Source organism: Nannobrachium achirus (genome assembly GCF_963921795.1).
Source record: "Nannobrachium achirus genome assembly, chromosome: 2".
NCBI lineage: Eukaryota > Metazoa > Chordata > Actinopteri > Myctophiformes > Myctophidae > Nannobrachium > Nannobrachium achirus.
In genome coordinates this window covers 52768893-52782220 of record NC_137811.1, presented here as the reverse complement: position 1 = coordinate 52782220, position 13328 = coordinate 52768893, and the positions used below count along the sequence as shown (strand labels likewise).

Below are 13328 nucleotides of genomic sequence, written 5' to 3'. Positions count from 1 at the left end.
AGTTTGGTCTTATTTGGAGCTTCGCTCATGTTCTTTCTCTCATACTGCATTTTAAAACATGTGTACATTCTAGGTAGTTGCACTAACAAAAGTTGAGTCAGGCTGAAAAGTCCTTTATTACATACATTCCTTAAAAAAGCTTTTTTCCTAAAAAGCTTTTTGTTCCGGTTACGTCATCGGCGTGTCGGGTGACGTCAAACTCGTCCAGTGGCAGGCAATGAGTTTTTTAATAATGCATTGGCAAGATATTTATATTTTTTCAAAAGAATGACCATTACAGGGATTGGATCAAAAAAAAGAGGAGAGTTGACTGGCTGATCTCCACTTGCCTTGGTATACTTGGTAGTTGGTACCAACTTGGGACAGATCTATATTGGCCACCATTTGACCTTTTTGATAACCTCAGTTTTGGCAATTATGCAGCTAATGTGTCCCAGTGGTTAACTACTGTAAACCTCTCTAGTACTAATACTATTGTAAGCTTGATTTTATACTTGGTTGCATATAGGCGTCGTGCATCAAAAATAGCTTTTCTACAAGCATGACATACTGTATTATAAAATTGTAGATCTGCTATTTTTCATTTGCGACTACATATAAATCAGGCATTACTTGACCACACCACTTATTTGAATTGTGCTTGTATTTCTCGTGCTTGTGCTAGGCGATGAGAAAGGGTCTGCTAGATGTGCTTCCCAAAAACTCCCTGGAGGATTTGACCGCAGAAGACTTCAGGCTGCTGGTAAATGGCTGTGGAGAGGTTAACGTGCAGATGCTCATCAGTTTCACCTCCTTCAATGATGAATCCGGTATGCTATCTCCCATGTATTTGAAGTCTTTGCTCATCTTATGCAAGTTGCATTTATATTTTTATGCTGAGAAAATATCTCTACTCATTTAATTCCACAGGGGAGAATGCAGACAAACTGCTGCAGTTTAAACGCTGGTTTTGGTCCATCGTTGAGAAGATGAGCATGACTGAGAGGCAAGATCTGGTAAGTGCCCTGAAAGTCATTTCAACCAATGCATTCTTAAGCTGTCTCGACATGACGCCACTTAAATATTGTTTTCCTGTCATTTTTGCTTGCTCCTCAGGTATACTTTTGGACCTCAAGTCCTTCTCTGCCAGCTAGTGAAGAAGGCTTCCAGCCAATGCCCTCCATCACCATCCGACCTCCGGATGACCAGCACCTACCCACAGCCAACACCTGCATCTCTCGTCTCTATGTGCCACTCTACTCCTCCAAACAGATTCTCAAACAGAAACTCTTGCTAGCCATTAAGACCAAGAATTTTGGTTTTGTGTAGAAGTTAACAAAAGACTAAAAGAAGAAACAGAGACACATCATGTTTACCGTTGTGTAATATTTGCCTAGCTCCATTTTTGTAGATTTATTTTTTGTCTATACAATTTTATGAAATTCGACATACTGTCGCTATCTCCCCAGGCGGTAATATTTGTTTGTGTTGTGAACACAGACGGCTTGTTCTTTCTATTTTATTTTTATTTTGTGTTTATGAAGAGGTATACAGTCCAGAACATTCCTGCATTGGCATTGTAAAGACTTAAAGCCCACAGCTCTGCTCTATTCGCTTAAACCTTTACTTCCCAGGAATTTGGCTCGACAGCAAACTGTTAGCCGAACCCCAGCCAAAGATGACAGCAGTAGAAGTATTTAAAATAAAGTAAAAAAAGAAAAGAAAATGAGACACACTGTGATTATCGTTTTTCTTTTTTCTTCTTTTTTCCTCCCTGCCCTAATAATATCACTGACAGTTCACTGCTGCCTTTGTGGAGAGTCATTTTTTTTCTTGTATAGGGGGAGTATGGAATTTCAAAAATAAACTTGGATGCAAATTATTCATTTGGTCTTTTTTATTATACCACATAAATGAGCTTTTCTGCTTAGTAAACTCCTTAACAGATAGTGTGCTGATTCTTTCTCCCAGTATGTTATGTCTTTGAACAATGAATCCTCACAATCGGCTACTTGTGACTGTTTATGGACCTGTTGTGGTGCTAGTTTTAAAATGGGAGCATGGCTTAGCTTGCTGTCTCTGGCCCAATGTGTTTCAGGTGATTCATGGCTTGGTGGGGGGTTAGGTTGTCCTCTTTGGCCTATGGATCACTAAAGACCCTGACTACTTAGCTAGGTTCTACTTGGCTGAGCTCCCAACAGGATGTGGGACTGCTAGGACATGGGTGCAACTGCTTGATGGTTTGGTGTTTGACTAAACTCTTGTCCAGAAACCTACCAGTCATCAAAAGATTGCATGAAAATAGCTGATCTGCAAGCTCACTATGCATTCATAGATGTATTTTGTTTATTTCAAAAGTAGAAAACATTGAGTAGTAGAGGTAATTACCAGTATGTGCCCGTACTATTGATGAAAAGATCTGAGCAACGAAGTCAAGCTTTGTTCTTGGTCTCCCCTATGGTCTTGAGATGTGGGTCATGACTCTTGACCGAAAAAACAAGCTGGCAGCCGAAATGAGTTTTCTCAGGAGGTTGGCTGGCATCTATAGAGATGGGTTACGAACTCGGGCACTCAGGAGAGAGTAGAGCCGCTGCTCCTTTACGTGGAAAGGAGCCAGTTGAGTTGGTTCAGGCATCCAGTACAGATGCCTACATGTCTCCGCAGCACATCCAGCTGGGAAGAAGCCACAGGTGGACCAAGAACCAGATGGGGGGATTATATCCACCACGCTGGCCTTGGAATGCCTCAGGATACCCCCGTTTAAAAAAGCTATAGATGAGCCCGGGAAAGGAAAGTCTGGTTCTCTTTTAGAACTGTTACCTCCCCAGCCCAACCCAGGATAAGCAGATGGATCAATGGCTCTACTTAAATATATCTTTATTTGCCATTTCACATATTGTAGGAATGGTTGCGTGTAGATTAGCAAAATCAATTTTCTTGTTTAGTGATTAAATCATGTATGAATTGAAGCAACTGTTTGTTTATATTTTTGCACTTCTGTTTTGCTTTTTTTTTTTTCGTTGTTTTTTGTTTAGCCTTTTAGCTTTTTCTACCCAATTCGTCATTAGACCAATGAATTACTCCCCACACACATTTGTTTGCTGTCACTGCTGTTGTATCACACAAGTGAGGAGTCCCCACTCACAGGATGTCGTAGACGTAGAGCCTCCGTATGCTTCATGCCCTTAGGAGTACATACTCTACATACAGACACAGTGACAAATATCACCCTCCCTGCACGGCCCGAACACCGGCCAAGTGTGTTTGTAAACTTTGTATACATGCTCGACAAAGCCGGATGCACCATGCACCGCGGTGGATTCGAATCCCCCAACCTTTTCTTGCCTTACAAAACAGTAATTGAGAGAGACAATATGTTGATATTTGGTGTGTGCAGTGTGCCTCAACTTCCCGCCCTCTCCAACTGATCCCATCCCAAGAGACCTGAGCAAATCATGTTACGATTGTGGTCCCATGTATTCAATTCATAAAGACATACCATATAGGCCTACAGTATGTAGCCTACAGAAGAGAAAACGTATAATAGTTCACCCCAAAACAAATTATCGATTACTCACCCTATGGAGACGTGAGTTCAATAAACAAAAAATGTTTTTCACATTCCTAAGCCAATAATTTGATTATAATAAATGTACCCCCATTCATTCCAGATGGAGACAAATGCATTTGTCTCCATCTGGAATCAATGGGAGTAAATCAAATTATTGGCTTAGAAATTTGACCAAAAAAGTTGAATTTATAAGTCTCCATAGCTAGGGTGAGTAATCGATAGTATAAAGACATTTTTGGGGGGAGAATTATTCCTTTAAAAGACTTGTCTAGGTCCAGTTGCAAATTGCAGACATTTCAACCTTGGTGGTTTTGAAGGAGGGTAGGAGTCACACCTTTTAATGGCTGTTGGTAGGGCATTCATTCCACATTGTGGTGGCGTAACAGCAGAACAATCTTTAACCCCATGTTCGTGCAGAATCTGAGTTGAATCCAGAATCATGTTTATTGTCACAGTTAATCTCATCACAGGTTTACAGGTGTAAAATCTGTAGTGTGAATGCAGCGTAAGGGGGGGAACCGGCCCTATAGGCTTGACAGATAGATTTATTTTAATTAAAGAGTCTGCTCGAATCCAGACTTATTTTAATGAATAAAATGTCATTTTAAGTTTTTAACCAATCTATATGATAGACTATGTTAATACTGAAGCAATATACTTATCCAGTTTATCCATATAGCCTATGTAGGCTCTACATTTTAGTAAATTGTCTTATTGGCCTTACATCCCAGGCTCAGTCTCTAGGGGTCCCTGGTATTATGGCCCTTGGGCCCTGGCCCGTTCCATAGGCCTACTCCAGTGGCAGTCGGTTTAAGAGGTTCCTATATAACTCCCTTAACAAACATTAAAAAATATATATCTATAGACTATATACCGGTATATCTTTCTGGAAACAATCAAAAGGATGGAGCTTGCACAACATTTTCACCCACTGTTTTTTATCTTTCAAAGCTTCGTTCTGAGCGTCTCCTGTATCTTTAAAGCTGGTTTCCATTGAGATTACATTGAATTACCAAGCAAAACGTTCAACTATATATCTGTAGTGTGAATGAGGCTTTAGCCTTGGATTCAGACGGCCATAGATAGGCACCGCACTATGTATTTTATCGAGTCTGACTTTTACTTTCGTATCTCGTCGATAACATAGGCTACATAGTCTTGAATTGATCCGAGGCGAGCCTAGTTCACCCTGAATCCACTGCAACGTTTTTCCTCCTTTTTCTTTTATTTTCTTTAATTCTTTTGGCAGTGAATTATAGGAACAAAGAAACAGGATCAGGCCTACTCTGGCCGGAAAATAGCTGATCTGCAAGCCCACAGCGCAGCGCAGACGCTATGATTTGTGGTCTTGCAGATCGACCACATTCGGTTGCAGCGACGCCGGCGTCGCTGCAACCGAATGTGGTCCGGAACACAGGCAAACAGATGGTCAAAACGGGTCCTATGACAACAGGTATAATGGGGTTTGCATTAAAGGGCGGGGCATTCATTCCCTATTTACATTGTTCCGAGTTGGCCAGGTCGCCGACTAGACGCTGGGAAGAAGGGCGGCCCAGCTTCTAGTTTGTTTAATTAGCCTATGACAATATTGTGACCTTTATGTAAAACGACTTTGGGTACTTAGAGGAGCCGTTTGGAATTGGAATCCGTAGGAGACGCGTGCGGAAGGAGCGCTTGTAATGCCATTATTAGCCAATGGCGGGACGAGTCGCTCTGTGGCGCCGCCCCTCTTCATTTAGGCTGTCATGGCTCGTCTAGTCTGGGCTGTCAGTAGCTTTTGACCCAAAATAAATGTTTGACGTTTGGTTTGGCCGGGACCCAAACAAGTGGAAATAGCACTAGCAGATCTACAAGCTCACAACGCGGGTAGATTGACTATTTTCACTACTTCTTAATTGTTGTTATAGACTATTTTATTTATGGAATTTCTTAGATGTGTCTGTTTCTTTGTTTAAAACGCTTTTAATTATTTCTAAAAAAATATAACTACTTTTTGGGGAGGGGAGTTTTTTTTTTTTTTTTTAATGTTTATTTTCTTTTTTCGTTTGAAAAGAAAATGGGATCTTTGGGACTCGTGACCCATAAAAATCGCTCCGCGACTCAAAAATGAGTCCCGACCCAGTGTTTGGGAACCAGTGCCATATGAGGTGAACCGCCACACCGTGGCAGTAGGCTCAGGCTGCGCTGTCTGTCTACTAGTCTGTCATTCCCTACCGTTATCTTCTCACAGTCACATTATTAGCTCGTTAGCTTCCTGCTAACACAGTCGGCTCTGCTTGCTCTGTTTCGGGCGGATGTTGCCGGGGAGAAGCGTTAGGGTATCAGACATCATGTCCAAACCGTTCCGTTATTTTTAGCTAGCGCATGCGACCGCAAGCTAGCGCCAAGCTACGGTTAGTAGCGAGCAAGCGTGACTAATCTGTCTTCTTGTTGAAATACCAACAACAAGAACGAAAAAAACACAATAGAAATGGAGAACTGGCAGGACGCGACCTCTCGGCAGGTCAGAGCGCTCACAGGCCGTTTGAACGAGCTCTTGTCCGGCGGCCTGGAGCTGCTGCGCTCGGAGCTCGGCGTGGACCTGGGACTGAAGCCCGATCTGATCCCTCCATGGGTTGTCATGTTAGCCGCATGCATCGGTCTGGTGCTGATGGTTGCTCTGTGGGCCTCGACCTGCCGGGCGATGTGCAGGAAACGACCCGCCATAGAGTCTGTGGATCATGACTGCGTTGAAATCAAAGCGCCTGTCAGGCATGTGGCCAGAGCCGAGGAGGTGAAGAGAAAGAAGAAGAAGACAGAAAAGGCAAGTAGACTAGAGTACAATGTCAATGGTCGCTATCCTTAGCAGAATTAGCTAAGCTAACTGGCTAACATCTCACAGTACATCAGAATAGTTGTTGGCTACACCAGTGGTTCTCAAACTTTGAAATTTGAAGGTCTCCCCTTGACTTTGACAGTGTACAAATAGACCCAACTGGTCCATTTGGTTCTATTTGTACACTGTCGAAGTTGCAGACTTTTAAGGGTCAATTTAGACCCCCATAAAGGAACCTGGAGAGTCACAGAAATCCACTTTGAACTGATGTAGCCCAGTGGTTCTCAGTCATGGCTAATGAGCTAGCTTTTTCTTTGCTGCTGATTTGGCTAGTGGCAGGCTAGACTTGGTTGCCACATGACACACACTACGTGTTTGAAAGGAAACTACAGGTACAGGCTGTTGATCTGGACTGTATTACCCCCTATACCTCTCCCATCTCTTTGTCTTTACATAGAAATCCCAGGCAGCCCAGCCAAATGGAAGGGTGGTTGCTGAGCCACAGGAGGAAGCCATAGTGGCAGAGGAGAGTGTGCCACATCACCAGGCACCTCCACCAGAATTGAAGGCTGAACCGGTTTCAGAGGTAACCAGCTACAGCCATGGGTGCCGTGCCGTGTCGTTGTTCCAACTGCTATTGCCATTAAAGTTTGTATCATAATGTCACATTCTGTGGATCCCCTACAATTCCTGGAAGCAGAGGGTAGCCCCACACTCGTCACACTCTGATGTGGGCAGACCAGCTGGCAGTATCAGGTTACCATCTTAAACTTGCAGATGCAGCATAATCCTGAAGGATGGCTCCTGACTTAGGACAGGTGTCAGGTGTGGTCTGTTCATCAAGCGCTGCCTTCTAGAAACAGCAAGAGCAAAGCACAGTGGACACTGACCCTTGATTGCAGATTGACATTTATTTACATTACACGTTGAAGTAGTACTCTTTATTGCACAGAAGCCCCGCAGGGTTGTGGTGCTTTCTAAGGAAAGGCCATCTGAGAGGTTTAGGGAGTCCTGGGTGCCGTGGGTGGTGTATGTAATTTCACTTAAATATAGATGTGGTTTGTACATGGTGTTGCAATTGACTATCTATGGCTCAGTGTGGGATCACTGACTTAGTCACTGCTCTTGGAGATGTAAACATACAGTAGTGTGTGTGCTGTAGAGTATATTTTGTACACTCTTCTGTTTCTGATCTCCTAGGTGAAGAAGTCCAAGAAGAAGGCCAAACAGACGACAAAGGAGACTGCTAATGGCAAAGAACCAGAAGGAGGTGAGATGTTAGGAAGGAAACTGTTGCTAAAGCAGTCTTCCACTGATTTTAAATGCGTGACTGTTTTCAGTCGGGTGACTCGGGTCACTTTACAAAAGTAGAAATGTTGTGTTCGGATCATGCAAAAATATGTTGACACTGAGACTGAACAGTGCGCTGCTGCTATCCCACGGCCCACCCACACTAATCCATCCATACTGTGTTTCCTAATCTTAATACCCATGTGGTATTTTCCCCACTAATACTTTCTGAATCTACCCATGTCTTGTTCCTCAGGCACGTGGGAGACCAAGGTCAGCAACAAGGAGAAGCGTGAGCAACGTAAGAAGGACAAGACACCCAGTGATGGCTCGGCCAGTCCTAGAGCAGGGGACACTCCAAATAGTGCTCCCCCAGAGCAACTCAAAACCACAGCAGCCTCTGTGCCTTCCTCTCAAAAGAAGAAAAAAGGTATCAAGGAAATATATTATTTAATCTCAACACTGTGTGTGTGTGTGTGTGTGTGTGTGTGTGTGTGTGTGTGTGTGTGTGTGTGTGTGTGTGTGTGTGTGTGTGTGTGTGTGCGTGTGCGCGCGCGGCAGTCAGTGCATATGCGAATGTATCAGCCCTCAAGGCTAACTTGCATAAACAGCTTAAATTGGCATCTAGAGAGAGATGGATCTCTTTGTTTATAAATACAGGCATTGGGGAACATCCTTGACTCAAGGGAGGGAGTTTTTTTGCTCCTAGCTGAATTGTGTGTCTATATGTGAGTCTGTAGTGTACATGTTTGTGTGTGCCCCTGTTATAGGCAAAAATCAAACTTACTCTACCATCCACCTTTATCTGTAGGGGACTCATCCAAGATTAAAGCTGAAAAGGTTGAGGATGTTGTATCTCAAGGTAATTATGAGAAGCAAAAGAACATTTTACTAGTTGATTACTGATCCCTGACAACCAATCAAGAAGGATTGGTGAAACGTCAAGATCATATCTAATTTTATGTCTCATTTCAATAAATAAGCTCCCTTACTTCAAGGATTATACAAATGCTTTATTAAGTGCATTGCCAATGTGTGCGGCTGAATATCATATGTTTGTCTCTTGGTGTTAGTTAACAGCAGTGAGTCAGCAATGCCAGCAGCTGTGGTGGCTGGTGTTTTGACTGACAACCCTGTCAAGGTTTCATCCCATACAGCTGGTCAAGACAACAGTCACTCTATCAGTCAGGAAAAAAACACCCTTTGGGGAACTGAGATTGATGGTAAAAGTCCTTTTTATAATATATAATTTACTATGTTTTCTTGATGAACCAGCGATTGTGAAATATGTATAATTTATTGTAATATTTTGTAGCTTTGTGCCAAGTTATGCATTCCGACTGTGCCTGTAATCAACTTTAATGAGAACGGTTTAAAATGCATGTGTTTCAGGGTCCTGGACTGTAATTGAAAGTGGGATCAAGACATCTGACCTAAAAGCTGTTTCTTTGACCGGACATGAAGTAGTAGCAGGTAAATGACAAATTGATGATGGAAATATAACTGGATGTATTGCTTCACTTGGTCTCCCCACTAGGTGGTGTAGTTTATCAAGCAATGCCATCTGGTAGATTGACTCACTACCTCTTGTCTCTGCAGAGCCCCAAGCCTCTGAGCAGCCCTGGAGCAACCAACCCCAAGTGGAGGATGAGTGGTCTGGCTTGAGTAAGGATGAGACTCTTTGTTTTCTTTGTCTGTCTACTTCTTAGTTATGACTTTGTTGCCACATTTCTGTCCACTGTTCAGATCAATGGCGAGGAATAGTCGTTCATATATTTGACTTCAGGGGTTTGTGTTTTTCAGATGGTGCTTCAGTGGACCCCAGCTCTGACTGGAATGCCCCCTCTGAGGCCTGGGGCAACTTTGAAGAGCCTATTCCAGAGCCTCCTGTGATCTTGGAGGAGCCCAGCCCTGAACCTACCAAGGTTAAAGTTAAACTTCATAATAGAGTAGCCATAGCTTCTTTCATGCTCAAAACGATAACACGGCTGCCATGAGTGTTCCAACTTTGTGAACTTCTGTTTGTAACCGTGCCCTGGGAAACCATACAAACTCAGTGAAAATGCTCTTATCTTAGTGAGCTAGTTAACGTACCAAAACGTCCATTCAATTTGTTTTATCCATTATTTAACCTTTTTGTTGCTAAGCATTAAAATCTTCAATGTCTTCCATTGCCAGAATCTTTAAAATCGTACCTTTTAATGTGCACGGGTCATGCACAGATAATGCACGGATGATGCACCACACGTTTGCACGCCATTCACAGGCTATAGGGTTTTCTTCAAATGTAAACAAACATGGCTGCCATGTTTGAAAGAAGGAGCTGTTCTAGGAGTCAAACATGCATTTTACGATCATGCCAGAAGTAGGAAGTAGATTGTTTTTTTTGTTTGTTTTTTCCTCCAAAAACGGCCAACTCGCGAAACTCGTGTTTGGCAAGGCCTATTACAAACTCCAGAAACTCGTGTTTGGCACCAAGTGTGTTAATACAGTGGTTTACACTACAATATAGTGACAAGAGTTTTTGCATCTGTCTATTTAACCCATTTAGGCCTGACCTAAGTTCAATATTCTAAAATTTGCCTACAAAAACAAATATGTTGCTGCATTCTGTACATGTACTGTAATACACTAAAATGTGTTCCCGGCCTGAATGAATCGGCCTGGCTTTAAACCTGGGCACAACCATTTGCCCTTGCATTTGAACCTCTCCAAGCTGGCTGGTCAATTAATTGGTATGTTTGAATGTGTTTGCGCTCTCCTCAGGATGAGGAGGAAGAGGAAAAGATGGAGACAGCTGCTGATGGAGCAACTAAAACTAAAAAAAAGAAGAAGAAGAAGAAGAGGGCAGCTGAAGATGGAGATGTTGCTGCCCAGGTAACACACACACATTACCAAATGACCGAATTAAGGCTATTTGAAATGTTATGGTAACAGCTGCACCGATACGGTGTGCTCGGCTGTGTTTCCATGCTAATCTGTGCCTGTGTTTCTCTCAGGAGGTAGAGGAAGCAGAGAAGGAGGTTGTCACTGAGGCGCCAGTGAGGAAACAGCAGCCCATTGAGGAGGCTGCTCCTGTGGTCCAGATCGCCAAGGCAGCTGCTGTAGAGGTCTGTGTCAATACAGTAACCACAGAGCAGGTTCTCTGGCATCAACTTTTTCACCCGGTATCTATGGGGTTTTGGTGTTTTTTAAAGTGTGTGTATATACCATACGGTATGCTGTTTATAAAATGTTATTTATTGAAATTAATATTTTTTACATAGTGTTTAACTCAACTGCTGATGTTGTTACCATTAGGCAAGAGTGGAGCGACCAGTGAAGGAAAACGCTTCCCAGAAGCCCCCTGTCACACCAGTGCCACAGAAAGAGCCCACTGCCAAACAGAATGACATTGCTGCCCCAACACAACAAAGTATGATTTACAGTATGCACATACAGACCATCTTTACACAGTGGCCATTTTGCTCTTGTGTCATACCTGTTCCCACTCCACAAGTATGACATAAGAGCAAAATGGCTGCATTGTAACTATAGTCTATTAGCCTGATATATTTGAATGCCAATGGTGTTAATAATCTCCGAACTTAACTGTCTTTCCAATGTAATGTGTTGACAGATGGGTGGAGAGTCTGTACAGTGTTAAATTATAGTAGCTGTAGTTCTGGGAGAAAATAAACCGTTTTATAGTTTCAGTTGTGATTTAGCAGCAGAGATCTTTGAGGTGGTATTCTCCTGTCCAGACAGACTGTGCTTAAGCCAGGGATTATGTAGACCTTTACATTTACAGGTGTAGGAAGTGGCTTGGTCTGAGAGACATTATTGCCAGATGTTGACTTTGATAGGCCTTCCCAGCAGCCTGAGTTATAGCCCATCTTCAATGTAGACAACACAAGGCAATTCACTGCAGACTGCGAGCCTTGTCAGATCTCTTTCTAGGAATTGCTTGCCTGTCTGTCCCTAACGAATGTCATCTTTCTGTTCAATGTGTAATTTTGTGAACCATGTGGTTTGTTGAATGACTATATATTTTAGAATTGGGGGAAACGGTAAACAAATCATGACAGAGTGCAATGTGTTTTATTGCTGTGACTCATGTCCTCTGTTTGTTTCTCTCCACAGAGAAACTTGAGGAGAGCCAAGCGCCCAAGCCAGCCAAGAAGAAGAAGGCGAGGAGAGAAACATGAAACTTCAGTCCACTCTACAGACCGCTGTATGAAACAGGCACTATATCAACATCTGTTTATGCAACAACACTTTTTGTAGACAGAACTAAACTATATGTGGTGTCGGGGAGCTGAATAAAAATCAAGACATATGAGCTCAGCTTTATATCATGTTGGTCGGTAGATCGTGCAAAACCGAACCTAGTGCAAGCTAATTTAATGCTGTTAATGATAATTTGAATAACGCATTTGGTACACTCTGTAATTATTAGAAATGTAGGAAATGCTGATCATGTTTAGCAGTTTGATGTTGCCATGTGTACTGTGTAGAGAATGAAAATGACCACAGCATGTGGCCATGAAAGCAGAATAGGCACTGTATCAAGCTGCACAAGATTAGTCCATAATAACGGTTGTATTTTCTTGGCTCTCTGGTTTTCAAGAGCTATGGTACAGTGGCCACTGTGGGGAATGAAGTCCTCCAGAAACGCTATGTGTAAATCAAATGTTTTTTAACAGCATTCATAACCGCGCAACAATGAGTTGCAATAGCAGCTTAACAGGGTGTTGCCTTTATACAAACTTAACAGGGAAATGTGCGTGGAATCAAAAAAGACATCCAGGAAAGGGAATCATGTCTCTTCTGGAGTTTGCATTTATGTCTGTAATCGCTATGAACCTTTCACTTCACTGAATCCATCCGCTATAACTATTCATCTAATGTTGTACTGCTGTATGTGTTAAGACTGACTTGTTTCCTTGCCGTTACTTTTTACTGTGTGACTACCTTGTGGCCAGAGCCATATAGGAGCTTGTGATGTCCCATTGCAGTGTCATCGTCTAATGACTGTCCGCCAGTGGTTGACTCGAAGTCCTCAAAACCTTTTCTAAACCTCTTTGTAATAAAGAAAAGCTAAGCCATATGTAAAAAGACTAAATAAAGTCCCCTTTTCTATATTTGAGATTGCTTTGTGTGGGTATGTTGTTGATGTAAGATTTATGGTGGTATATATGACCTTTCTTAAAATAGTATTTATTGTCTTAATAATTTGACACGTAACTAATGGTGGCTAAAATAAAAAATCCAAAATTTGTCATGAAATAAATTATGTAGATATATCAATTAGCCAGTAGCTATGCCCCTCCCCTAAAAGCTTTTGTCCAATGCTAGCTTAGCAACCGGCTGCTTGCCAAGGCAAACCTTGGCAAGCAGGAAGTTATTCTAAACTAGCATTGGACAAAAGCTTTTTGGGAGGGGCATAGCTACTGGCTAATTGTCCACTCTATATAGTTGCACACCGGTATCACACAGTGAAAATAGCAGATCTACAAGTTCGAGCTTTCCTAAATCACCACTAGACCTTCTCAGGTAACACTCAAGGCTAGACATACAATCCCATGTTCAGTCATTTTATTATTACATATACTGTTATAAAACCTAGCCTTGTGATTGTTACATATAGAATAAAACATTAAACTAATAATAGCCCAATACATTTGATGCATT

The 13328-nt window shown here is 42.3% G+C and overlaps 2 protein-coding genes across 10 annotated transcripts in view; both read left to right on the top strand.

Moving 5' to 3' along the window:
* ubr5 (ubiquitin protein ligase E3 component n-recognin 5) overlaps positions 1-1861 on the top strand; it is a 52411-nt gene extending 50550 nt beyond the window's left edge. For all 8 annotated transcript variants that reach the window (XM_080752590.1, XM_080752592.1, XM_080752589.1 and 5 more), the window contains exons 56-58: positions 665-809; positions 910-995; positions 1096-1861. In XM_080752590.1, the coding sequence (XP_080608716.1) occupies positions 665-809; positions 910-995; positions 1096-1308 (444 nt within the window). In that variant the 3' untranslated portion in view covers positions 1309-1861. The remainder of the gene's footprint in view (positions 1-664; positions 810-909; positions 996-1095) is intronic.
* A 3856-nt stretch (positions 1862-5717) lies between these two features.
* Positions 5718-12783, top strand: LOC308307454 (protein LYRIC-like). Of its 2 annotated transcripts, none has more exons than XM_080752718.1 (13): positions 5718-6353; positions 6823-6951; positions 7566-7635; positions 7912-8085; positions 8467-8517; positions 8729-8878; positions 9048-9128; positions 9255-9320; positions 9459-9580; positions 10428-10532; positions 10655-10765; positions 10956-11070; positions 11778-12783. In XM_080752718.1, the coding sequence occupies exons 1-13, from the start codon at positions 6021-6023 to the stop codon at positions 11840-11842; spliced, it is 1572 nt and encodes a 523-aa protein (XP_080608844.1). In that variant the 5' UTR covers positions 5718-6020; the 3' UTR covers positions 11843-12783. The 2 variants fall into 2 exon arrangements, with proteins under 2 accessions (XP_080608844.1, XP_080608843.1); XM_080752717.1 differs by having other exon boundaries at positions 10422-10532.
* Positions 12784-13328: the final 545 nt, after the last annotated feature.